At 44.5% G+C, this 26,136-nt stretch overlaps 1 protein-coding gene across 5 annotated transcripts in view; it reads right to left on the bottom strand.

The window, feature by feature from the left end:
* Window positions 1-26,136, bottom strand: part of ITPR1 (inositol 1,4,5-trisphosphate receptor type 1) — a 318,830-nt gene that overhangs the window by 38,986 nt on the left and 253,708 nt on the right. For all 5 annotated transcript variants that reach the window (XM_055343239.1, XM_055343238.1, XM_055343242.1 and 2 more), the window contains 8 exons: window positions 25,912-26,112; window positions 24,284-24,394; window positions 22,561-22,656; window positions 19,977-20,099; window positions 18,826-18,930; window positions 15,857-16,049; window positions 9,356-9,478; window positions 3,835-4,010 (listed from right to left, as the gene is read on the bottom strand). In XM_055343239.1, the coding sequence (XP_055199214.1) occupies window positions 3,835-4,010; window positions 9,356-9,478; window positions 15,857-16,049; window positions 18,826-18,930; window positions 19,977-20,099; window positions 22,561-22,656; window positions 24,284-24,394; window positions 25,912-26,112 (1,128 nt within the window). The remainder of the gene's footprint in view (window positions 1-3,834; window positions 4,011-9,355; window positions 9,479-15,856; window positions 16,050-18,825; window positions 18,931-19,976; window positions 20,100-22,560; window positions 22,657-24,283; window positions 24,395-25,911; window positions 26,113-26,136) is intronic.

Here is a 26,136-nt window from a genome sequence, read left to right on the forward strand (position 1 = left end):
ACTTCAGAATGATTTCTGTTTCCCTGCCCCCTCTCCTTCTGGAAGTAATAAGTTTTTCTTTGGGGACGCTTGAAATCTCGGTGGGGTTCCAGCCCAGTCAATGGGCATAGCACACTGCCCTGGCAATAAGGGTTGGTTCAGGAATAGTTATATGACCCAACAGAACCAGAGATAGCCAGTGAGAACTTTCCTGGGACTGCAGCAAAAGATGACTTTATTTTTTCTTCCTGACCTTGAACCTAAGAGAAGGTAAGTTTTGAAGCTGCTGGCATCCATCTTGCCATACCACTGAGCCTCAGCGCAGAGCCCAAAGATGGAACTGGATCCTGAGGCTACTGTCTAGGCACCTATAACTCATCTGCACCTAAAGCTAGGGTCTTCATTTCTCAGTCATGTGAATCAATGCATTTTCTCCTTTGCTTAAACTGGCATGGATTTGGTTTTGTGACACTGGCAAGTGGAGTTTGATTTACTGTGTAATATAGCCCCACCTCTAACAGAAACTCCATCTCCAGCAACAGGCTGACAGAAAGACTCCAATCAAGAGAAGTCTGGAGAGAAAGCTTTTCCTATGTACTCGGGAAAACCATCCCTGCTACCCTAGCTACCTTGGCCATAGGTGCTAGGGAAATCCTGCCAGTTAATCTGGTGGGTCAGTGTAAGTGAGCTTCTCTGCAATCAGATAAGTGAGGAAGCCAACACCCACAGAGAACGTTAGGCTTTCTCAGACAGGATAAACATTCAATCCACCAGTCTTTTTGTCCTAATGCTCTACCCATCATTAGTATAGGATCTTCCATTGGGTGAGAAAGTATAATAATAATACTTAATAATCTGTGTTGATTGGGTTTCAGGAAAACCAACCACACACACACACACACACACACACACACACACACACACACACACACACAAAAGACCTCACTCTGGTTATCTTTCCAGGATCATTTCCAATGCCTCGGCTCTTACTGGCTCAACAGAGCAATTCGCTTTACTTGAATCCACTCATCTCTTTAAACAACTTCTGTTCTAGTTTCCTCCACTGCTTCAGCAGCAATTATGTATTCACGGTCTTGGCTTGGTGTCCCCACCTCCTACTGACCTGTTTAATGAGTCTAACATCTGGCTTCCAGTCCCACCTCTCCATGGTAGCAGCTCTCCCCTAGTCCACAAAGGACTTGGCCAGGGCACATGTGGCAGTCTGTGCACCCTTAGCACCTAATGCCAGCTTGCAACATGACAGGGCTCACCAGCCTATCCTTCCCACCTCTCTGCCTGCACCTGGCTACCAGGTACTACCTTGTCCCGCTTCACCAGCTCTTGCATTCCCAAGGTTCCTTCTCTGTCTCATAACTACTCTTTCGTCTCTTATAGACTCATGTGAATGTTCCCCTTTTGTCATGCACTCTAGTTATTTATTACAGTAATCTCAGTTATCCCCATCCAGCTGTTACTATAAATGGTAATTAATTGTCTAATTTGGGTCTTTACCCCAACTGACTTATGTTAAAGAAGAGATAACTGTGGAATGATAGAAGCCCAGAGAAACAAAAAAAACTAGACATCCCATAAGACAACAACCTCTGAAATACTGAGTTTTTCCATTTCATTTTTTTATTCTGTATTTCCTTCTTAAGTAGCCTCCTCTTAATGATACCTACATCACTGAATGATACCTACCTTCCTTTCTGTAACACTGATAAGTCTTTGTCACTCTGGTCATATGTTTTCAAATGCCACAGCTAACATTAAGGGCTTGCCTTGTCATCTCAAGCCTAATAAATCAATAATTTAAGTGCATTTTCATCCTGAAAATTAGGTCTCGACTTCACTTTAGTTAGCGGCATTATTTTTTCCCTAGTCATCTGTGACTGAAAATTTGGAGTGGGGGTTGCCTCCTTCATCACCCCATTAAGACAGTAATATGTTCTTGACCAGAGAAAAGGACCCACCCAGAGCAAGGCCCTACATGGCTCTCAGGTGTGAGGCGCTGACTCCAGGCCCACCACACATTATTCTATCCCTTGCAACTGACATCTGTACATTCCTTCTTTCTTCCACACTATAACCAAGACCCAGGCTTGTCACACCTAGTCGAAAGCTCTGCTAGGGGTCAGAAATGGTTATCCTGCTTCCAGTCCCTCCCACTTGAATCCATATAACATGCCACTACGTGAGGGCATTTTTCCAAGAATACTTCTTTGTATATACCATTTCTTTGCTCAAAAAAACTTGAGTCATTTCCCACTACTGGGAATAGAGTTTCTCAACCTATATTCTACAACACTAATTCCAAGTGATACTTAAAACAAAATGTGGGCAAGTAAGTTTAGGAAACACAGATCCACTGTTTCCCTTTCTTGGAGATTCATAACCCTTATCAAGCATGTTAAAATCTCAGAAATCTTACAGGAAAAACCCCTTAATTTTGTTTAACCCAGCCCCTTTTCTCAACGATTTGATCATTGAACCTCTTTATCACCTAAGATTTATCAACTTGGAGCATGCTGTGGAAACATGTTGACCTGGATAATGAAGCCCAAGGGCATTCTCCTACAATGCAGTGCCCTGGTGACCTGTCTCGGGGTCAGGTCCTACCCATCAGTCCCTGAACCATGGTGCAGGGAAACTCTACTGCTGGCTGTCTCTTGAGCATCCTGGGCTTTCCCCACTGCTCTGGCCTGTGGGGCCTACAGGAAAATGCTCTTCTCAATCCCTGCTTTCTGGCCTGGTCCTTGCCATTCTTTAAAACAGCTGAAACCCTGCCTCCTCCCCTGGAGCCTGTCAGCTTGAAGTGGTCCCTTCTCCCTTAATGTCCTTGCTGGCTTTGCCATCTGAATACTCACTTGGGGACATTTATTGCTGCACTGGATTACTGTATTAACCTTATTTTGCAAATTATTTCCATTTTTGTACAGTGACCTCAGCTTCCTTGTATGCTCAGGGCAGAAACCTCTGGAAAGTGTTTTTTTTTTTTTTTTTTTTTTTTTTAAAGATTTTATTTATTTATTCATGAGAGACACAGAGAGAGAGAGAGGCAGAGACACAGGCAGAGGGAGAAGCAGGCTCCATGCAGGGAGCCCGATGTGGGACTTGATCCTGGATCTCCAGGATCAGGCCCTGGGCTGAAGGCAGCGCCAAACCGCTGAGCCACCAGGGCTGCCCTGGAAAGTGTTTTTGGATCCCCACAGTGTCCAAACTTTCTGCTTCATCAGGAAAGCTCTCCAATCTACGGTCCTGTATCAGCTGTCTGTACTTCCTAAGAATTCCCCTTATGGGTGCAGCTGGCGTCTGTCCTTCAACTACAGTGAAATACCACTTCCAGATGTCATCACTGACTTTGAAATAACCTTGATTCTCTCCTCACCTCTCTACCTGCTCCATCTTTGTCTCATCAACTCCTCATGCCCCTTCTGGCTCTGTGTGGTCCTCACCAGAAGTGAGTGTGCTATAGGTATATCTGATCATTTGACTTACACCATTAACATTTGACCATTCGGTGAAAATCACCGGTCCCAGCAAACCTCTGACCTGACTGGGAAAACTAATTTACATCTCTGCTGCTCTCCCTCTTCCTGCTTTCCTTCTGAGAGGGATATTCCCTAAAAAGGAGGCTGTGGATGCCCGGATAATAGATTAAGAGGTTCACTGTACTGTGAGGAGGTTAAGAGGGAGATGTCCACCCACGCAGCTCTTGCTTCTGCTATTTTAACAGCTGACCTGAACAGCAATTTTCTGCACTGAAAGCATAGGCCAAGGTTCCAGGAACCAGAATGGAAGGCATTCCTGTTTGCATGTAGACAAGAACGTGGCTATGAAGGCATTCACACTTACATTGAAAGCTCCCAGAAGAAATAACGTGGGTTGTAATCCAACCGAAAATATCAACCGAAGAATTGTGGAGGCGATTAAGGCCCGGATGCCATGAGGCTTGGGGAGGGCGATGACAATGGCCAGAGAGATGAGCATGGCTGTCCACAGAAGTCCTGACCAGTGGGGCTCCAGTGTTCCTGGAAAGACAAGGTCGGGCTCTCACAGATCCATGCTTTCACCGAGTAAGAGGTGGCAGACCAAAATGAGCTTAATGACACTTTCTTCAATCACCAAACTGGCCTCACTGTCCAAACTCTCAGCTCTGTGCACCAGACGTAGTCCATCACACATCCATGTTTTCTTATCTCCAAGCCTTGCTACTACCTAGGAAATTCTTTTCCCTTTTCCTATTCATCTTAGCTCTTAGCTGAGACATCAACTCTTCCAGGGGACCTCCCCAACCCCCTTCCTCTTCAGAAAACTATGCCAGGTGCCACCCTCTCTGTGTTCTCAGTACTCACTCTACTCATCCCATGGAGAACACTATTTTCTGTTTAGTTAACCTGTCTTTCTCTCCCCTCCACCCCTACCCTAACTCCTTCCTGACCAGGTTCCCCCTAGCCAAATTCCCTGAGAGAAGCACTCAGCACCCTGTAAGGCACTCATCAAATGAATCTGTTCAATCAATAAAACTCATACGTGTATCACATTTCACTCTTCGGGAAGGCAAACTGGAAGCCTCAACTTCTAATTTCTATTAAAAGTATGCAAAGGAAAACTGCAGGTCCCCTGCCTGAATCAGATTTCTTCAAGGGAAGGAGGAAGGCAACTTCCGTATCATTAACATCATCCTACAATTAGATTATCCTTGTAGTCAAAGAGCTTATACCAGTTTTTGTCATCTCTTGCTATTTCAAGTTCTATTTAGAGTGTCCCACGAGACGGCTTAGTTATATAACATGAGCCAACATGGCTAAAAATATAGTTCTGTAAAACACTCATTAAAAAAAATAAAACCCTATTTCAAATGCTGTCACATTTTGAGTCTCCTTCAGATGTAAACAAGCAGCACTACATGATTAAGGCCACTTATATAAAGGAGTTTCACTTCTCCAGAACTGCTGGGATTGAAGCCCCACCCAGGATAGAGACACTCTTGCGAGTTACAGCACTTCCATGAGCCTGCTGGCTGCCCTAGTTCATTTTGTCCACGCTGCCAAGACACTTTCTCTCTAGAAACTGTTGCCCTGCTCCCAACCACTTAACTTCTTCTCTTTTGATATCCTTCAAAAGAAAGCCTGTTTAGAAATGGGCACAGAGAGGCAGAAGCTTTTCAGAAATTCAGGAAGGCGTGGAGATTGAGGCATATGTCACTTCTTGTGCACTTAACAGTGGTTAGATATCATATTAAGCCCTTTACATTGATTATCATTTATGTGATCCTCCCAATCAGCTTATGATTATCTTCATTTTACTCTGGAGGAAACCAAGTCTTGGATACATATCACGCCTAAGGAGATACAGCAAAGGACTGGAGTCTGTATGCCTCTGAAGGTGATATTCCTTAATCACCAATTTAAAAAAATAGCAACATAAAATCCACTGATTCTCAGCTTAAAATGTGATCAATTTTGGCAGTTTATATAGTCATATAACTACATGAAACCACCAACACAATCAAGATATAAACATTTCTATTGCTCTAAAAGGTTTCCTGTGCTCTTTGCAGTTCCTGCCTTGCTCTGTCTCCACCCCGAGGCAACCACTGATCTTTCTATCACTAGAGATTTGTACTTTCTAGAATTTCATAAAAATGGAAAAATAATCATATTAGGAGATAGTCTTTTTAATTCTTTCACTGAGCAAGCTTTTAAAATTCAGTCAGGTTATTTTGTGTACTAAAATTTTGTCCTTTCTATTCCTGAGTAATATTCCATAATACAGACATACCACAATTGACTTATCCATTCAACAATTAATGGATATTTGAGTTGCTTCCAGTTTTGACTTATTGTAAATAATGCTCCTGGGAACATTTAAGTACAAACCTTGGAATGGATGTATGTTTTCATTTCCCTTAGACAAATACATGGAAATAAGATCTCTGAATCCTAAGTATATGTTTAGCTTTCTAAGATACAATCATACTGTCTTCCAGAGTGACTCCACTGTTCAGTAGGACATGGGAGTTCCACTTGCTCTACATCATCACCAATACTTGGTATAGTCAGTGTCTTCTTTTTATTTTTATTATTTATTCATTTTAAAATTTTTTCAGTATTTTCAATTTTAGCCACGCTAGTAGGTTTCTAGTGGTATGCCATGGTAGTTTTCAGTCACATTACTCTGGTAACTACTTATGTTGAATATCTTTTTTATGTGCGTATTTGCCATTCTTTTGTGACATAGCTGGTCAAATCATTCACCCACTCTTTTAATTGAGTAGTCTTTTTATTATTGAATTGTAAGAGTTCTTTATGTATTCAGGTATATGTTTTATAAACATTTTTTCCCAGTCTATGTCTTGCTTTTTATTTTCTTAAGTATTTAATCACCATCTTAAACTGCCTCAAGATCTCAGTATAATAAATGGGACCAGTACAGTGGGTGTACCCAAGTCCTGAAGGGGCTGAAATAAAAACCTGTTGTCTCCCCACTATAAAAGCAGTGTTAAAAAAATAATGCTAGATTTTTAAAAAACCAATTATAGAAAGACATCTTTAAGACAATTGGAGAAACATGAATATGGACAAGTTATTACATGATTTGCTGTTAGTTCTGTTAGATATGGTAATGTTATGGTAATTATACATATTTTGAAATATTCTTAGAAGTTAGCAATGCACACTGAAATATTTATGGGCAAAACAACAAGATGTCTAGACTTATTTAAAATCTTTCAGAAAATACAGTAGGAGAATAGATGAAACAAGATTGACAAAATGTTGGTAGTTGTTAAAGTTAGGCTAATAGATACATGGCAGTATATTAACTGTTATTACTTGTATATGTGAAAATTTCTAAAATAATAACGTTTAAAAAGTAGTACTATATTTGCCTTAATCATCACAGAAGCATACAAATTCAGTAAAAAATCTGAATGTCCTCAGGTTTCATGCTTTCGCAGGCTGTGTGACTCATCAGTTCTGAAATAAAGGGGGAAAATGATACTTTTGAAAAGGAGCTTTTAAGGCCACCACTATTCTTGGCAGCCACAGGCCTACTGTGCCACAGAGTCACATCAACACTCATAAGAAGGGGGACATTCAATAGGGACATTTTGGAAATCCTGGTTTTAGAGTTCAACATGAACAAATACTGTTCTCAAAGAAATACTTTCAGGTAACCAATTACATCTTATTTCAAGGCAGGGCTAATACAGCCCTCCCTCCTGAAAATAGTTACTAGTAAGTACAGAAAATGGACCCAACATGTCTTATAAGAGGAAAAATATATCCCCCTGAGAATGAATTGATGAGTCTGGGTGAGCTCAGTCACCATATAATGGAAAAGGCTTCCTGAGGTCAGATCAATGTCCTCTCCTAGGAGATCTAATTATGCTTTCCATTTAGTCCATCCACATGAAATTCTAGAAACCACACTGCCAGAATAAGAGGCTGCACTACTCCAGACCAGCCAGAGTTGATGCCACACTGAGAACCACCACTGTAGACTTGGAAGGACCTTTAACAAGCGTCTCATTAGTGGGTCTTGAGCTTGTCTGGGCCAGAAATAGGATGCAGAGATCCTGACTGGGTCAACCATTATTTTTACCTGAAATATACAGGAATTTCCAAGCCCACATCAGGGCTTACCACTACTGGGTCAACTTAAGCACCGCTTTTAATAGAACAGATAAGGAAAACTAATTGAAGTTGCCTGCCCAGAGTCATGAGGTGGATGAGTGGGAGCTGTGTCTGGACACCGAGTTGGGACTTTGTAAATCTAGGTATTCTACTGGATGAGGGGAGGGGAGTTGTTAACGAACTTTCCTCAGACATGGGCCTCAGTGTTGCCACAAGTGACCAGTGAAGAAAATGGTCCAAGTGTATAATAAAAACTGATTTTAAATATTTTTAAAGGAATGGGGGATAGAGGAAAACACATCCAAAGTCATGATTGGAGAACTGGTTATGATGAGCATGATGGCTTCCATGAGATGGAAAGAAGGCTGGGCTCAGTGTCACGACTGACCCCTTCCCACTCGCACCACTGCTACCTGCAGCCTGACTGGGCACGTGCCCCCTTGGAGAAAACCTTGCTGTCCTATGGGCCTGCAGAATCTCTTCAACATAGTGACTTATGATTCCTAACATGGCATTAAAGAGGAACGTACTCCCAGTCTTATGTTTAAGTGTTGCTTGGGGTGGGGAGGGAGGAATAATCACTCAAATGAAGCTTACAGTGTAACTGAAGACCAAATGGAAAAGCTGACTGCTCAAATGGGTATGTTGGATACCTAATCTTCACCAAACAAATCGTCAGATCTAGACACACTGTTTCATTACATATACACATCTGCATTATTAGGCTCAAGAGCTAAGCCTGGGACTCCTGCACTGTTTGGTGTCTTACTTTTGGGCTCTTTATTCCATATATTTCACAAAAGGTGGCTACTGGTAGGTTGTAACATACACATGTGAGATGATTTGCCAAATAGCTCTGATGAAAAATTTAGCTGAGGAGGAGATCCACCCCCCTGCAAAAGGCTATACAGGGTGTCAGAAAAGGGGCTGTGGATGTGTAACAACAGAGGGGCTACTGCTGGCCCCCATAGCCCCATAAATGTACGTAACTCTAGAACACTGTCAGGCAGATGGAGGAGCAACGAACAGAAAGATGCCCCCCAGCCCCCAACCCCGAGTTGTTTGCCTCTTCCTCAGCAAGATATGAAGACAGCACATGGCAGGTGACTGAAAGGTGACAGTGGGAGCGGGGCAGGGATAGCCACAGAGACCACAGACATCATGTTTAATTGCACGAGTAACGGCATATGGCTCTTAAGAGATTAAATACCCAAGGAGATGCAGCCTTCAGGTGTTCAAATCCTGCCTTCCTGAACCCCTTGCCCTCCCACCCAAAAAAATTCCAGACACATCTTAAAAATTCTTCACTCTGAAATTAATTCTGTAAGTATGGTATGGGGAAAATAATCTACTGGATGGAGCATCAAAATATCTATGTTCTAGGGTTAGTTCTGCTACTAACAAGCTGTGCAGCTTTGGCTACATCCCTCAATTTCTCAGAGAAAAAGTTTCCCAATATATAAAATAAGGAGGCTCATGGAGACCATTTCTTACAGGTTTCAGAGTGTACAGCTTGTTCTCTTTCTTGGTGGATAAATGTGGACACAATATCTACATTATTTTAAGTGAGATTCAAAACTAAATCTGTGGTGAAATCTACAATCTCATCTTGTCTGAAAATGGGTAAGTGGGATCCCATGATATTGTACCAATACTGCTAGGGATCATATTTAAGATGCAAGTCATAACCTTCCTGCTGCTTCTGATAGTTTCCTTGAAATTGATAATATGGGTACCTCCTCGGACTCCTTTAAATGGGTAGAAAAACGCCACAAGCAGATTCATCAGGACAGCCAGGTTAAAGGAAATGCTGCTCCAGAAAGACATGTTGCGGGCACACCAATACAGAACGGGCTGGGCTGTGAAAACAAAGACCAGGCTATGTAAGGTTCAAAGCCACAAGTGAGAAATCTGGGAATCCCATTCAGCCCTTCCTCCCGCTCTGCCCCACAAGCCCACTTTTGTTCCCAGTTTTTATAACAGTAAAAAAAAAAATGATCATTTGTATTGAGGTTGACTCATAGGCTCATAACGACATCAGATTGGTTTATTTCTGTTTGGAGTACTTACTGGAACAGAAGATGTATTTGGGGACAAGGGAGAGAAGAAAAGGAGAAAAGCTGGAACATCTAAAAACCCTGCATGCCCCAGTCAACACTACCAATTATGGAATCTGGGGTTGTCCAGAGTTCATGCACTGAATCCTCAGTTCCTCAAGGGCTCTGAGACCAGAGATGCCCACAGAGGCCTAAGAACTTAATCAGCCTTTTAGAAGTGTGGGGCTCCTGTTGGAGGGACACATGGCATTCAGAATTGGCCCAGCAGGGCCCCGGAGCAGGGAGCTACCATTTCCACTCCTCCTTTGCTCAAAATCCTCCACTAATTCATCAGTGCCTATAAGCCAGACAATGATCCTTTTCCTGACATTGAACCATTTTCCATTTTCCTAAGTTTGATGATCATGCCTGGGGCAGGGGAACAGGGGAGGGAGTTGCTGACTGCGTAGTCAGCAGTAGAGTTCCATTCCCAAAGGCTAAAGTACAGAAGAGATGTGGTACCAAAGCCATCACTAAGGGGTGAGAGACACTTATTCTGTAGTTGCCTAGAGGCGACACCATGCTGGCCGGGCATGTTCAGTGTCAGAACACAAGCCTCTGGCCATGCCATGCATGATGATGCTTCCTTTTCCCCTGAATTCTTCTCCAGTGGTGCCTTGGACTTAGGATGATGCTCAAAAATAGATGTGGTAGCAATAATTTCAGTCTCCATGCTAGAAGCAGAGTTTCCAAGAGATACCTCATTCAACATTATCTCCCTCCAAAGAAGTATGGAGTATGGGAGAGTGGGTCTCTATAGTGTGTTTGTCTTTCCCAATGAAGTCATCATTTAACTTTAGGACAGCAGCCAATGACACATTCAATGGCTCTATAATGATGCCTAGAGCAGCCGCCAAATCTTTGAAAGCTTCTCTCCAAAATAAAGATATGCCACAATTAAACAGAGCCCTGGGTAATTTAATAATTGCTCATTTCATGTTTGCACTTGGAACCAGGAAATGTTTCCAAAGAGTAGAGTTTTAGAGCTACAAGCACCATCTAATTTAAAATCTCTTGTTTTATAAATGAGGGAAACTGAGGCCCAGCAGGGGGTGGAAGCTGTGGAGGAGATCTCATCACCTGGGTCAGTGATCCTCTGGGATCAGACAAGGATAAAGGTAAGTGGCTCATATCACCAATCAGTAGAGGAGCTGACCAGGATTCAGTCAACCTCCAGTAACAACTTTTTTTTTTTTAAGTTAATTGCCAAGACAAATTTAAGATTAGAAATCAAGTGCTCTGGAGACAATAGCTACTGGTGTTTCTTTTGGGACTGAAGCCCATTTCTGATCTGGATATGGAAGCTCCAGAAGAGATAGGTGGCAAGAGTGGCAAAGGGTTGATAATGGTTGAAGCTGAGTGGTAGGTAAATGGGAATTTATAATACCTTCTCCACATTAGTGTAAGTATAAAAGGCTCATATGAGGTGAAAAACAAAAAACAAAAAACAAAACAGGCAATGGGAAAGCTCAATAATGGTCTATGGAAGCCAAAATTCTCTTCAAGGAAGTTCTCAATATCATATGTAAGAGTAGCTACTGTAGAATGCTTTCATATAATTGTGATAAATGGCCCTCAAGTATGGCATACAGTCGCAAATAAATCATTTATAAAGCTAAAACACTTACATTGTGGTGTCATTCTGAATATCATGGACAAATATTCAGTCCTTTAAATCAACTGAGTATCTATCCAGGTGCAAAAAAAAATACTTAAAGACCAACCTTGACGTGTCTTCTATTTCCCATGTCCCCGTCTAACTCTCCACACTCTTCTCCCATATCCCTTGCCCAAATAGGCCCCCCTTTACATCCCAGCCTAGGGGTGGCTCCCTGAACACATGCTGCACACCTCCAGCCTCTGTGCACTGTCCCCATGGCCATTTAAATTTATGTCCACGAAGACTTCGATGCTCTCTTTGAGGAATGCAGCTCAGATCCTTTTTCCTGTGTGGGCTGGACTTAGCACTGCTTCTAGGAGAATACAGAAGCGATGGCGTGCTGACACTTGGTCCTAAAAGGCCCTGCATCTTCCTCCTTGCACATGCATACTCGCCCTCTCTTCAGTCATCTACTATGAGGAATCCACCCTCCATGCTGTGTGGAACTCAAGCAGCTCTATGGAGAGGTTCATGTGGAGAAGAAGTGAATCCTCCTACCAGCAGCCCCATGAGTGAGCAGAGAAGTGGATCCTCAGGGTCTACTCAGCCTTCAGGTGAGGCGGCCCTAGCTGCCAACTTGATAGCAACCTTGTGAAAAACCCTGAGTCAGAAACACCCAGCTAAGGCACTCCCAAACTCCAGGCCTTGAGAAACTGTGAGGACATAAATATTTACTGTTTGAAGCCACTAAGTTTTGAGGTCATTTGTTATACAGCAAGATAATGCAACTTACATACCCTGCGTGGTGGGAAAATAGTAATCCCCGCCCCCAACCACCACTAAGACATCCACATCCTAATTTTCAGAATCAATGAATATGTTACCTTTTGTAGGCAAAGGGACTTCACAGATGTGATACAGTTAAGGATCTGGAGATGGGGAAGTTATCCTGAACTGCCCAGCAGGCCCAACATAATCACAAACACCCTTAAAAGTGAAAGAAGGGTGTGGGACAGTCAGAGGCAGAGTCATGCAGCGTGAGAAAGGCTCTCCTGGTCACGGCTGGCTTTGCAGATGGAGGAAGAAGCTCAGAGCCAATGAATGCAGGAAGCCCCTAGAAGCTAGACAACAAAGCTAGAGCCTCTAGAAGGTATCCTGCTGACGCCCTGACTGTAGCCCAGTGAGAGCCTTTGTATAGTTCTGGCCTCTAGAGCTCTGAGGTAGTAGATGTACGTTGCCCTAAGCCTTCCAAGTTTGCGGTAACTTGTTAGAGTAACAGTGGGAAATAATACACCTTCCCTGTCCCCTAACTCTTAGGCCTGTGTTTATCCAAGTCCTATCTATCCTTCCAGATGTTGCTCAGATACCACCTTTCCTCAGAAGCCTGCCTTTCCCACATTTCCACAATGTGTCACTGCTTGATTACAGCCCTGCTCCTTGTCAGTTGCCTCAATGACAACCACTTAAAAATATGTCTGTGTTGTCGGCCCCCATCAGATGGTAGGTTCACACAGGAAGGAATCATAGCTTCCAGATGTTGAATCCCCCACTGTACTATTTGTAGCATGTCTTCTACTATTAGGGGTACAAGTTGGCTGGATTGATATACCGGCTACATCACAGCCAGAAGATAGGGTGCCGTGACCCCAGGGAGGCAGGTCAGCCTAATGAACTACACCAGGGCATCGCTTGGTAACCCTCTTTCCTAGCCTCTGTGTTCTTCTGAGGGAACTGGGCCTTGCTGGGGGACCTGGACTCTGTGTATATAAAAAACAGAATAGAGCTGGGGAGCTCTATTTGGATGGGTGTGATAACCATGAGGGAAAATCCCAAGCAGGAAAATGTCAGCATATGCAACTCTGCCTCAATTTCCTCTTTCACTATATTCCTGTTTTCTTGGCCCAGAGTTTTCACTTCACTGGGGCTGGGAAATTGAGGACAAGGGGTCAGGGAGGCACAGGTGAGGGAGGATGTGAGTGCATGGAGGGGGTGTGCATGTGCGCATGTGTATGTGTTTGTTTGTTTGTTTTTTAATGTGCATGTTCTGTGAGGCGCAGGGAAGGAAGGGGGCTTCAGGAGAGCAGAGGAACTGAGTATCTTAGTACCTGCAGAAGCAATCACTAAGTGACATCACTCTTAGACTTGACTTTCTATCTGAGGCCTGGCTACAGAGGCACCAAAGTGCAGGTGATTCTAAGATGCTTTCAGGAAAGGGGAAGGCAGCTTCATGAATAAAGCAGAATTTTTCCCCCCCTGCAGATTTATTAGAAGAGAAATAAACTACTTAGAGGGGAAAACGTATTTCATTTTAATTGCACTTCTAATGAGTACATTTCTCCCCCCCATCTGCATATCATGTTTAATTCAGTTACTGTTTTCAATTTCTCTCTTACCAGCAGATAGCTTTGAAGCCAATTAAAATCTTTCAGTTGACAACTATAGCTGCGTTTACGCTTTACTGAAACGAAAACTGTTTCTGAAACAAAGGTGGACTAAATAAGCGAAGGTATTAGCTGCAATGCAACACAAATCTTGGGATGATGACATGGCCACTCCACAATCCATCCATCTTAATCCCCCACTTTCCAGGTAAGGAAGGGTCTGGGAACAGTGAAGTCATCTGCTCAGGGTCACACAGTCAGTGGGTGGCAGAGGTGGAGCGGGAGTGAGATCCCCCCATTTCTTGGGGCTGAGGTCTTCCCATTGTGCCTGGCTGAAGAGAGCGCCTCAGAAGAGAGATGATAAGCTATCTCACCTCACCAGAAGAGGAGAAACTCCCTCTGTCAGTTCGTAAGCCTGTTGGGGGGGCCTATACAATGTTTATATATTTTTTTAATAGGCTCTCAGAATTGTGAGAATGAATATGTATCTGAGCGGTCTTAGTAGACCCATACACTGACAAGAGTGAAGTCACAGTTTTAGTAACATGGTGGAGGTCTGGATACGTGAATTCAAGGTTAACCCTTGAAGCTGGAATCACAGACAAGCCCAGCAAATATAACAGCTGAAAATATGAGTACAAACTGGATGGGGTCTATGTCTACCTTATTTTGGTATATTTTTTATTTCTCTGTTCACCCAAGTATTGTGCTGTGCAGGTGTTCAAGGCTACTCACAACACTTGAGCTAGAGGAGCCTGCATGGAGTCCTCAGTAGGCCACAGGACACCCTGGTATCACCTAGAAGCACACCCCAAATCTTCCAGGATCCCTATCACGGAGGACATGCAGCTGTTCTGCTAAAGGCCTCCTGGCCCCTCTGTCGGACACCTGGCTAGGTGAGGAACGGGTTTTGGCCCCAGAAACATTTTCTTTTTCTTGTCACAATTTTAGTTTTAAGTAATTTGTATGCTCAACATGGTGCCTGAACTCACGACTCTGAGATCATGACTCATATGCTGTACCTGCTCAGGCAGCCACCCCCCCTCCGAAACATCTAATATATTTTTTATTTTTATTTATTTATTTATTTTACATCTAATGTTTTAAAGCGCTGGATGACGAGGTAGCCCTCAGAGATGAGCAAGAATGTTGTGAGGTGGGGGGTGGGGTGGTGAGCACAGGGCCCCTGGCCAATGTGCATGCACAACCCACTTTGCCATGAGCCAAACCTAGGGGTGCAGGGAGGTAGGGAGAAAAGTGGTGACGTGGAAGAAGCATGCAGTGAAGAAGGCTGGTCCGTTCTGCCTCGGGGTTGGTGGGAGGCAGGGAGAGCACAGAAGCTCCCAGAAAGGGATCTCCAGCACAGCTTCCCCTCCCGCAGCCCTGCCCTGCAAAGAGAGCCCAAAAGATCACCACTGTAGCTGGAATCCAGGGTTTCAAAGAAAAAACCTGGCTCCCGACTTACAGACAGAAATAAAGCATGCTCCTAAGTTGGTCACAACAGTTGGTGTGGCGTGTACTGTCAGTACTGAAGGATCTCATTAAAATCCTAATGAAAACCAGGAGCTGAGAAGCCCTCTGGGACAGCCCTATAAAAGTGTTATAGACGAGTAATTTCAACCCGACGGCCAGGCATCGCAATGGGACTCGCTGGTGAACAACGATGTGTCTTACATGGCAAATGATTCCACTGCCTATAAAATGATACTAGAGTCTAAAACCCGAGCTACCCTATATATAAAAGGGAGACCAGTGTCTTCAGAGCAGGTGAGCTAGTAAATGAACAGTCAAGCTGGCTCAATTTTCTGCTCAAGTGCACCATCCTGTGAGCCTGGCTTTTTCTCTCTTCCTTTTATTTTCTACATCAAGATAGCAAAAAAGGACGTCCCAGGAGTCTTCTCTAGGGCTCTCCAATCCAATCCAAAGCCATGGGGCACGAAGGCAGGCTTTCCTGGGGAGGTGCCTCCCTGAGGCTAGAGCCCACTCACCAGCTACAAAGGTGTCTAGGTCTTCCCTTCCCAGCGCTGAGGCAGAAAGTACCATCCATCCGTTAGACTGGCTCTGCTCCTGCTTGGAGACTCGCCCTCCGCCATGGCGCCCACCCTTGGGAGACTCCGGGGCGGTGGGCCCTGCAGCGCTGTGGGCGCATCGCTGACCTACCTCTCAATTTCTTCTGCCAGTTCATTTCATTGAAGAGGTCCTCGGACCGCAGGAAGAAGTCATTGATCTTGCTGCCTTGCTCATCCCTCTCAGTAGTGTAGTATATTCGCAGCTTCGACTCCTTGGTTAGGAACTCACATATGCTGGGCACAGGAAACACAATCTGTTCCATGGTTCGGTCTAACCTGACAATCTAGGGTGAGAAAATGAAGGAGCTGAAGCAGCCATTTCCAAAACTCTCTCACTAAGGATCTCTGCTAAGGTCATAGGCTCAGCATTCACGGGTGACTGTGATACAAACCTGTTCTTGAGTCTTCTCAGATCTTCTAACCCCCAGACTGGGCCATGTCTCTTAGATTTATTTAAAAACAAAACAAAACAGTTTGGGCAAGTCTCTAAGAGTTGGTTGTTTTTTTTAGCCTGAGATCCATTGTTTTCACTGTGACTAACTTTTGTCTCGAACGATTTACACTGTGTTTTGTGCACATATCCAGAGGAGGCTCTTGACTAGGGCTGTCCGACAGAACTTTCCATAATGACAGACTGGCCCTACATCTGAGCAATTGCCCCACGTGGCTAGTGCAAGTGACCCATGGAATATTTAATTTTAATTTAAAAGCCACACATGGCTTATGACCACCATACTGGATGGTGCAGCAGCAGCCTGTGGTACAAACATCACCTAAACTTTTCTGATAGCAGAACTAATTGTTGTTGTTTTTTCCTATATAGGAATTTTAAAAATAGGCCTTTGGTTAATCTATTGCATTGTCCTCCTCTTGTCACAGCATCTAAAACGTACAGTGCATGAACTAGTATGGCTGTTTAACACTGGTGTAGTGTCCAGTGCTCTTTGAAGCAGTGCTGTGGGGCCCCAGAGTGGACACCTCACAGGTTTTCTCTGTGCCCTTCTAGAGTGGCTCAATCTCCAGAGAGGAGGCAGTCTGGGCAGCACTGTTCAAGTTCTAGGACACTGTACTTAGTCACCACCCTGGGGGTTAGGGATTTCAAAAGGGGTATGGGTTGTAGTACAACAGGGTCATGACCTCTCTCTATTCTTCCTCCCCAGAGTCTGGAGAAGTCAGGTGAGGCCCAGGGCCTACGCCCTCTACAAGAAGATCTGGTTCTCATTCTTTCAACGGTTTGTTCCCTGAAACAGCAAGAAAGGTGACTGAGGTCAAGTTGTAGTGGGAAGCTCTCTCAGATGTGTGACAGGTTCCCCTAGCCCTAGCCCTATAAGTTCTGGGAGACAGCGTCTTTAGACCAGTGGTTCCCCAATCTAGCTGGACATCAGGTTGCAGGAAGCTTCACTGTCATACTGATTCAGTCCTTCCGTGAACCTCATTTAACTGGAATTATGGTATGGCGGGTTGGTAACTGGAACCTGCACATGAACCAGCTCCCCCTAGGTGACACTGCTGTACAGACAGGCCCAGGCACCCATTCCACAGTCTCCTGCTATTAAGAGCCTGCCTGCTTTGCACAGCCAGGTGGGTCCTGGATCTCCCTAAGCTGAAAGAACATGATGTGAGAAGTGTTTCTGAAATCCAGGGGGAAAGGAGGAGGCTTCCGGGCAAGAACGGAGTCCCAGACTCTCGGGTTACCCAGCCTAACTTCCAAAAGCGAAGGGACTCTATAGGAAGCCCCAGGGAGTAACTGGGTATTCCCTGGCTTTGCACAGGTAACTCCCTCAGGAGAGTGGAAGAAATGGGCAGCTAGCCAAAGGCAGGATTTGAGAGCTAGAGACACCAGGCCTGGCCATTTCTCTCCGTCATTTAATATCTGCCCACATCTACTTTTCCGGAGACTCACAACTGGGAGTCAGGAGAACACATTCTACTCCTTCCCCACCTTTAAAAGGCTGAGTGACCTTGTTCACACAATTCTTAACCTGATCAAGCTTCAGTCTTCTCTCCAGTGAGTGAAGAGCGCTGACATCCTATATTGCAAACACCTAAAGTTTGTCTTTTAAGAGCCCCATAAAACAGAGCTGGCCTTACCATCAAGCTTCTCATCATTAACAATATATCAGGGGTATTTGCCCACATGCACTGTCATGGTCAACTCATCAGTAAAACGATGCATTTTATTAGGACAGCCCAGACGCCTGAGTTATCAGGTAAGAATATATTCTTAAAAAGTCTCCATCCTGAACAATTCATGCAGCCCAAAGGAGTCTGTTAGCCCTTCAAAATCTTTGTTCCAACACTGATACTGAGTTTGTGTACTCTGTCCTTACCTAAACAAAGCACGCCATCCTTCACTGCCTAGAGCCTGGAGACAGAAGTCCGTGTTCAACACAGGTAACAAAATGCACTCAAAGGCTCTGGGGTCAGCCAGCGCTGGATTAGGTACGATTCCAGCTCTGCCGCTGAGAGCCGGGAAAATGACACAACCTCTCTGAGACTTATTTCAGCATTTTGCCATTCGCTAAATGGGAGATGGCCCTATTAGGCTACAGAGGATCAATAAGTTATGTTCTGTGTATGTGTGTTTAATGCAGATCCGATTGCACCACTCCTCTATGTATGCTTTCTCTTCCACACGGCTCTTCTAGTAAATCCAGACTTCTTGCAAGGATGGTGGGCAGGATTCTGCAGGATCCGGGGGGCTGCCCATGTGGCTCACTGAGTTTCAGCCCCTCACCCTCACCTAGCGCCTCCTTCCTCAGGGCCTCCACTTGTCATTCCCCAGGTCTGCAAAGCTCTTCCCTCTAGGCTCTGCCTGTTTCATTCTGAATCTTCCTAAAGTCTGTGCTTGGACGTCATTCCTTAGAACACGCTTTTCTGACTGCCACAGTCTCCAGCAGGTCCCTCTGCTGGACTTTCCCATAATACCTTCTGCTTATCCTCATAGCCTCGTCAGCATTCATAACCAACAACTGTTGCTCACATGGATGACTGTATGTCAGCCCCAGGACAGCGCAGAGCCCACTGCAGGCCCTCACCCTGAGCTCCCGCTGCTTTTACCTCTATCTGGGCCGTGTGCTTGGCATAAAATTCCAGAGCTTCATCTCCATCCACTTGGCCACCAGGTTTCAACATGGTCTGAAGTTCTTTGTTATGCCGAGCCAACTAGAACACACATACGGAAAACAGGGGAGTCACTGTCTCATTGCAACAGGCACACACACACTATTTTCCAAGCTTGGGTATAGAGAAAGCATCATAACGAGCGGCAGGCAGAGGAGCAGGGGTGGCCAGAGGCTTGCTGCATCCCGTCAAGGTGTGCTTGGCACAGTGGCTATTTTGGGAATTTGGCAGAACAGTATGGGCTCACGTGGGTGTGAGCTTTCCCCCAGTTCCTTTAGCCAGACAGGAGGGACATGGGGTTTTCTGTACAGCCACATGGAGTCTCCACTCAGAATGTTCTGAAACCCTCTCAGTGGCCAGCCACAGGTAACGGAAGAGATGAGGGGCAGGAGCCTGTTTTCTATTCTTCTGCCAGCATGCTGTAGCAGGGAAGGCCAACCTCCTGCCCCGTACCATGGGTGCTTTATCTCTCATTCCTGCAACTGAACAAGGTGAAAGGGACAGGAAGCACAAGCCTGGCACAGAGGTACAAGCTGCCCACACATGTCAGCAAGCTCAAGGCTCATGAGACTCCAGAAAAAGAAAGTATCTTCAAAAGCCCAGCCACATGGGAAGAGAGTTACGAAACAGCATTTTGGTGCCAGGGTGGGATACTCCCCTCCCCCAAAAAGCAAACAAAAAGAAGTCATAATGACAAGTTCGTTCCCAAAGATTTCTAAGTGTGATAGGCAAGGCGGCCGAGGTTTCTTTCTTTAAGAGACTCATCAATATTTATGAAAAGCCTAAAACGCCTTTCAACCTTCTCCAAACACAGCCATAAACCACCGAAGTGTCAAGGCTCAGCGTGGAGGCTTTTAAGAAACGTGGGGATTTCCAGGGCCATGACCCTTCCGTGGGAAAACAGGAGTCCTGGAACTCGGTACGCTGCATCAGATTGCCACTAGGACCCGTGTGCCACATTATCATGAATACAAACAGCCCTAAGTTAAAACCTTAAAGGAAAAGCAAGTTGCAGCACACGTTCACCTTGGAACTCTGGCACTGAAGGCCAGTGCCATCTGGCTCTGGGACCTAGAGAGAGGTCATACCTGATGAGCTAATATGTAGATATTGTGCCCCACGTTCCTGGGGGAGGCAGCTCCGTCCTCACCGTTCTCTCCATCCTCAAATTCCACTTCACCTTGCATGTAGGCTTTCTTGATCACTTCCACCTGTGAAGAATGGTCAAATGAATAAAGCTCCTGTTTCAAGGAAGTCCCACAAAGGACTGGCATCTATAGTCTCCCCTTCTGGGGCAGACAGTGTTCAGGAAGCTCAGCATTCTTTCCTATCAGGTTTGGATCCAGCCTTAGAATCCTTCTCAATACTGCCACGGGCAGTCACTACCAATCACCTTCCCCCAAAGTGAGAAATGGAATGCATTTGCTGTAGCTGGACCAAGAGCTCTTCTATAGCCGACCAAGGGGACAATGGTTATCAACATCCCTTGAAACAATAAAATATGACACAAATGTAGACTAGAAGCCAGACCTTTCCTATCTATGCATTTCCTCTTGTCTTCTCTCCCCAACCCCCAACCTTTGCCATCTCAGGAAAACCTAGTAAGAAATCCACTAGCCTTGAGGAAGAGCTGGTCAGACTATTATCTCTGATTTCACATTCTTCCCTATCCACATTCCTCTGTCCCTACTCCATGTAAAAATAAAGTCACTAACAAATAACATCTACTGGGGTTGTTCCATGTGCCAAGTACTGTGTTTAGAATTTCAACATTTTAGGGGGGAAATTTAATGTTCCTCAGCATTTTATGAAGTGTCAAAGATTCCCATTTATTTTGGATGAGGAAACAGACTCAGAGAAGTGAAGAGGCACTCCTAAAATCACATGGCTAGTGAGCTGAGATTTGATCTTGAATCTGATACCGAGGACCCATGCATGCTGCTTGTTTCATGCTGCGAGCACACCTCCTAGTGCATTTCTGTAGCAGTCTCATTGTTCCCACCTACCTGAGTGCCCTACTCACATTGCCCGGGAGCTGGATCTGCTCATCTCTCAATACTTCCCCAGTGCCCAGCACATTGCCTTGGACAAAGTAGGGCCAGCCAATATTTATCACATGAACAAATCATTTAAGATTTAATCATTCAAATAATAAGAACAAAAATGCCTTTAACCCCTAAGTTGAAGTGGAAATTAATCATTTTCTTTGATGATTCAGAAGGCATCTCAGCCTCCTGCATTGCCAGAAGGCCATTCTCTATTTTTCATTATCTCAGAGCAAGCATGCAGAGGGTCACACATTTCTATACTCACATCAGGTCAGGCCCTGAAATAATATTAGAGAAAAGACCCTTGAGAGGCTCGCTCTCTGAGCTGGATTTCCTGTTAGTTCTAATACCAAACTGAATAGACATGTTGCATGGGATGTGGGGGCAAGAATATAGATGTGCGCACACATGCATGTGCATGCACATATATGCAGGTGTGTCCTGGACATTAGAGTTTCTCTTCTATGTGGATTCTTAGAACCGTATTTGTTCCAGGAAGCCTTTGACTCTTCCTGTGAGCTGGGAATGATGTTCTCCAACCACAAGGGGGCCACCCAGAAGCCTGTGGCACCACACCCCTGGGTGTTCACATTACCCCCCCACCACCACCACCAAGATGGGGGCATGTTGTTGGTCCATGAGAGTTGGAATGAGGTCTCTGTGAAGTCATTCTGTCTCTACTCATGAGGGATGCCTTGAGCCCCCCCACCAACCCCTCAGTTACATAAGGTATTATATAAACTCAGAGATGGTGTCCATCTCAGGCTGAGAACTCATTCCTGACCTCAGAGATCAAAGAGCTGGGCTCACTCTTAACTTTATTTCAAGGGATACATGAAGGGACTTTAGCCCAGCCCCCAGTGCACACAGGTCACCAGGCGACAGAAAAGTTTTAGTGTTCTCATTTACTTCTGTCAGTTACAGTTTGTGTGGGAAAAAGTCCAAACAGAGTTCTGTCCTCAGCTCATTTCACTGTCTCTGAGAGCTGCCAGGTTGCAGCACTAACCCTCACCCTGGAAGTCACAGCCCATTGTGAATATCACCCTTCAAAAATAAACAAAATTTGTTTTTTAAGAAAAAACAAAACCCAAACATTGGCACCCAAGGAAAACTCTTCTGTTGCCCAGACTATTGGCCCCCAGAAGAGATGGGGATTCTTTAGAGCAGTAGCCAATGAGGAAAAGGAGGAGAAAGGAGTTATACAGTTCAGGAGGGTGGAGGAGGGTGGATGGTGTGCCAGGTGCTATGTCAGGGGCCTGATTCCAAGTCCTCGTTTAGTCTTCAGAATCACCCTCTGGCCAACATGATATTATCGTCTTTTTAGGGATGAGACAACAGTAGCTCAAAGCGGTCAGGTGCCTGCCCAAGGTGACCTGGCAGAAAGGGAGAGCTGTGGACCTAACTCCAGGTTGCTAGGCCTCCAGTGCACTCGCCGCCCTGGCTCTCAAGAGGGGTAAGGAGGAGGTGAGGGCGGGCAGCGGCCGAATAGGGCTGTGTGTGCTCTCCTTAGATTTCTAATCTTTGGCATCTTTAAGAAAACTCAAGGAAACGGATTCTCTTTCTGCCACAAATACTGCTCTGCCTCTGCTTGGTGTCACGGCCAGGCGATCGGCCATCAACTCACCAGTTCCTTCGGCCTCATGTTGTAAAGTATCCTCTCTGCGTTCTCGCTGTCATGCCTGCTCTCCATGATGGCCAGCAGCAACTTGGAAGCATTGTTCTAATTGGACAAACAAAGGGAGGAGAAAATGGAGTGGAGCAGCTTGGGGTGGCTGGCCTGACTGTGAGTGCTGCATCCTGGCTGGATAGACAGACGTTTCATCCTATGGCAGAGCCACGGGTCTGGTACGGCAAAACTCAGCTGCACGCGACAGGGAATGTGCCACTGCAGACCCCAAAACCATAACTGCAGAATCTGCTTTGGGTCACAGAAGAACATAATCGTTTGGGCATTGCTCTCCCTAATGTTACTTGACACAAGTCCTAATGGAAATTGGGAACTTAAACATGGGTGCTTGTGGCTGTATTGGCAACCTTATGATGACAACGGTCAGGAAGGACCGCTACATGAACCCATGATGCCTTCGGGGCAGGTGTGGCTTTAAACCTTGTTATTCAGCCTTGCGGGGCAGAAAAGGCAGGTGATTAAAATAGTACTGTTCTTAAAGTATTACAATCAGCTCTCATAACCCCTAATATTATAATGAGAGTATAGCTGATGCCAGTTAACAAAAATGACCCAAAAGAGCACTGTATGCATGCCAAATCCAAATTTCCCATTACATTCAAAGTTTTCACGTGCCCATAACCTGCACTTCTTGGCTTGACCTCATTTTAGATCCTGGGCCTAGGATAACCTGTATGCTGCTTTGTGTATAGGATTGGAAAGTTCCTGCTATTTTGCATAAGAGGGGGCAGTATTTTTTTTCCTTCCCAAGTACAGGTCAGAGGCATTCAGTCAGGATGCTGTGGTATCAAATGGTGGCTTTTCAGAGCACACAAATCTCTATCACAATCCACAGATTGTTTAGTTGAAAAAGTCACTGCAAGGGTGATCAATAGCCCATAAAATTCTGTTCATTTTAGGCTCTCATCATATACATTCTGATAAATGGGAGCCAGGTGCATGAGCTTGAATGATGTTCAAGTCAATTCTACAACACAAGTGGTCAAAGGAATTAAAAATAGCAGCCTCACAAAGAAATCCATTTAAATCACACATCCAAGTCAAATCAACTATCAATTTGGACTCTTAGCTATAAATACTAAAGGAAAAATAAAAATAATGGTGCAATTCTTGTGGACTTTTGTGTTAACACCTTCCCTTAATGACCTTTCTTTCCCATGACACTGTTTATGCAATCGACACAGATCAGCTTTTCAGCTAAACCCTGCAGTTATAGGCAGTTCTGTGACAGTGACAAAGTGCTTACTGCTGGGTACGGGTGTAAGACAGAGGACAGATCTCAACATGCCCCAACATGGGAATGTTTAAAAAGGAAATAGCTCAGTGAGGCTAACACATTTTGAAATACACTCTGGACACCGAGAGGTCTTTGGACTATTAAAGAATCTTTGGAACCTCTAAATGCAAATGAGGGTTTTCTTCTGTGGGGATATGCTTAAGAAATCAATATTGGAGGTGGTATCCTGTCCTAAGACCCTTATTTGCAGGGGAAGACTGAATTTTTGCATTTTAGTCAGAATTTACAACATGGATCATTCATTTAGTCTCCAAGAACTGCCTGTATTTAGTTTTGCATCATTGATCGTCTCACGTGTGGAAGCAAAACACAAAAGTGACTATTTTCACATGCTACTGTCTTTTGCTTTCAATTCCTACTTGCCTTCAGTTCTAACACAAGGTCCATCCTCTTCTTTCCCAAAGGATTGATGTCATTGAGGATCAGAGCTGTGATGATGTCAATGCCATTGGATTCATGGGTGGCTATGCAGTTCTGAGGAAACACACACACACACAGACATTTACACAAATGCTGGTCATAAATCAGATGTCAAAAGCCAACAGGCTGAACTGCTATTTCAACACAATTCTTGCCACTCCCAGTAATGTCTCAAGGGGAGAGCTGCAAATTTTCCGTGAGAAAGTGGTAAAAAATAAAAGACAGATGAAAATCGCTAGTTTCAGAATTAACAGTAAACAGCAGGAAAGTCCCCATGCACTGTAACTGATAAATTGCTCGTGTCTAATCCAAATAGTGCAGTAAGGTTGGCTTTTGTTCTTAAGGGAAAATACGGTGTGTGACTGATTCTGGGTTCTGAGCCCTGTTTTCCCCTTTAAAGGTGTGTTCCATTCTCTCTATAGCACTTGGTCTTCATACTTCATACTCTCGCTTAAGGCCTAAGCCTGGAAAACACGTTTCCTGTTTAATTCACACAATACTCAAATTAATCATCTTCCCCCAGGTAAGGGTCCCCATTTGCAGCAGAATCTACTCCAATATGTTCCTTTTAACAGACCTCTGTTTGGCAGAAAAGCAAACTTGAGGTTATAAGGAAATTCACTTACATGTTAGATAAAACCTTCTCCCCCAAGCCTGTTGTAATTTTTCTTGTTCCTTTTCATTTTAACTTTGACTATACCATCTGTCTCATGAGCGAACCAAGTAAGGAAAGTGGATCCAACACATGCTAACCTCATATTTATAGCCAACTATGACCAGGTGTTTGATACACAATGAGTTGTCCCTTTTGTCAGCCACTCTTCTCCCCTGAGTGAAGGTCCTGGCCTTGCTCCCCAAGTAACACAGTGTATCACACCTTCACTATTCAAATGGATTTAGAACTGGCAATTTCAGACTTAGTCTATCCCCTTCAGCCAGGATGAAGCCAAAATTAGAGTTAAAAATCATAATCACTAGTACTAATGCAAAAACTCACAAAGTCTGCAACAAGTCACAGATAAGCGATAGACATTCTACTGAAGATATGATTGAGTTCCCCTCTAAAAATCTACTTCTTGAGAGGCCAACATCAGGACTGATAGGGCTTTCTTTTCTCTGAATGTCTGTGGTGTTAAAAATCTCAACCGAACGTTTCCTCATATTGTTCAAGCTGTCTTGTGGGTAACGAGGTTTCTCTCTCTAGCTAGGTTTAAACCTTTTCCTAGCACTTAAAATAGAGCCCAGCCTTCTGGTCTTTAATTTAACTCCAACTTTATTATCTACCCCTAGTCAAGTTAGTCAAATTTGGACAATCAAACAAAATCAAGCCAAGATATGCAATGCCATGCATGGATACCAAGGACAAGCCTGGTAATGCCTCTGATTAGGCCAAGTTCTGAAGCATGATAAAGCACCATAGCTCCTTCTTGACTGCTGGATAAAAGACCTCCAGTTCTAGTGACTTCCTAGGCCAACAGGCAATGTTATGTGACTTCTGAACTAGTTCCTGTCAACATTTCCAAAATGATGAACTTCTTCTTTTTCCCACCCCCAAATAAAAATGGAGGTACCTGGTTCTCATGGCATGGTCCTTGACAGTATTCAGTCAGACTTTCCAGGGTTTGGTTGATGAGGGCTACGTTCTTTTCATTTATATAGAGCCCGAGAAGACCAAGACCTCCAGTAGTGCTTCCACAAATACAGTCCAGGAACTGCAGCGTCTCACACACCAAATTGTAGTTGGTCTTGTTATTTTGGCAACGAAGGAAGTTCTACAATTGGGCAGTCCCCAGATG

This window comes from Nyctereutes procyonoides, unplaced genomic scaffold (genome assembly GCF_905146905.1).
Source record: "Nyctereutes procyonoides isolate TBG_1078 unplaced genomic scaffold, NYPRO_anot_genome, whole genome shotgun sequence".
Lineage (NCBI taxonomy): Eukaryota > Metazoa > Chordata > Mammalia > Carnivora > Canidae > Nyctereutes > Nyctereutes procyonoides.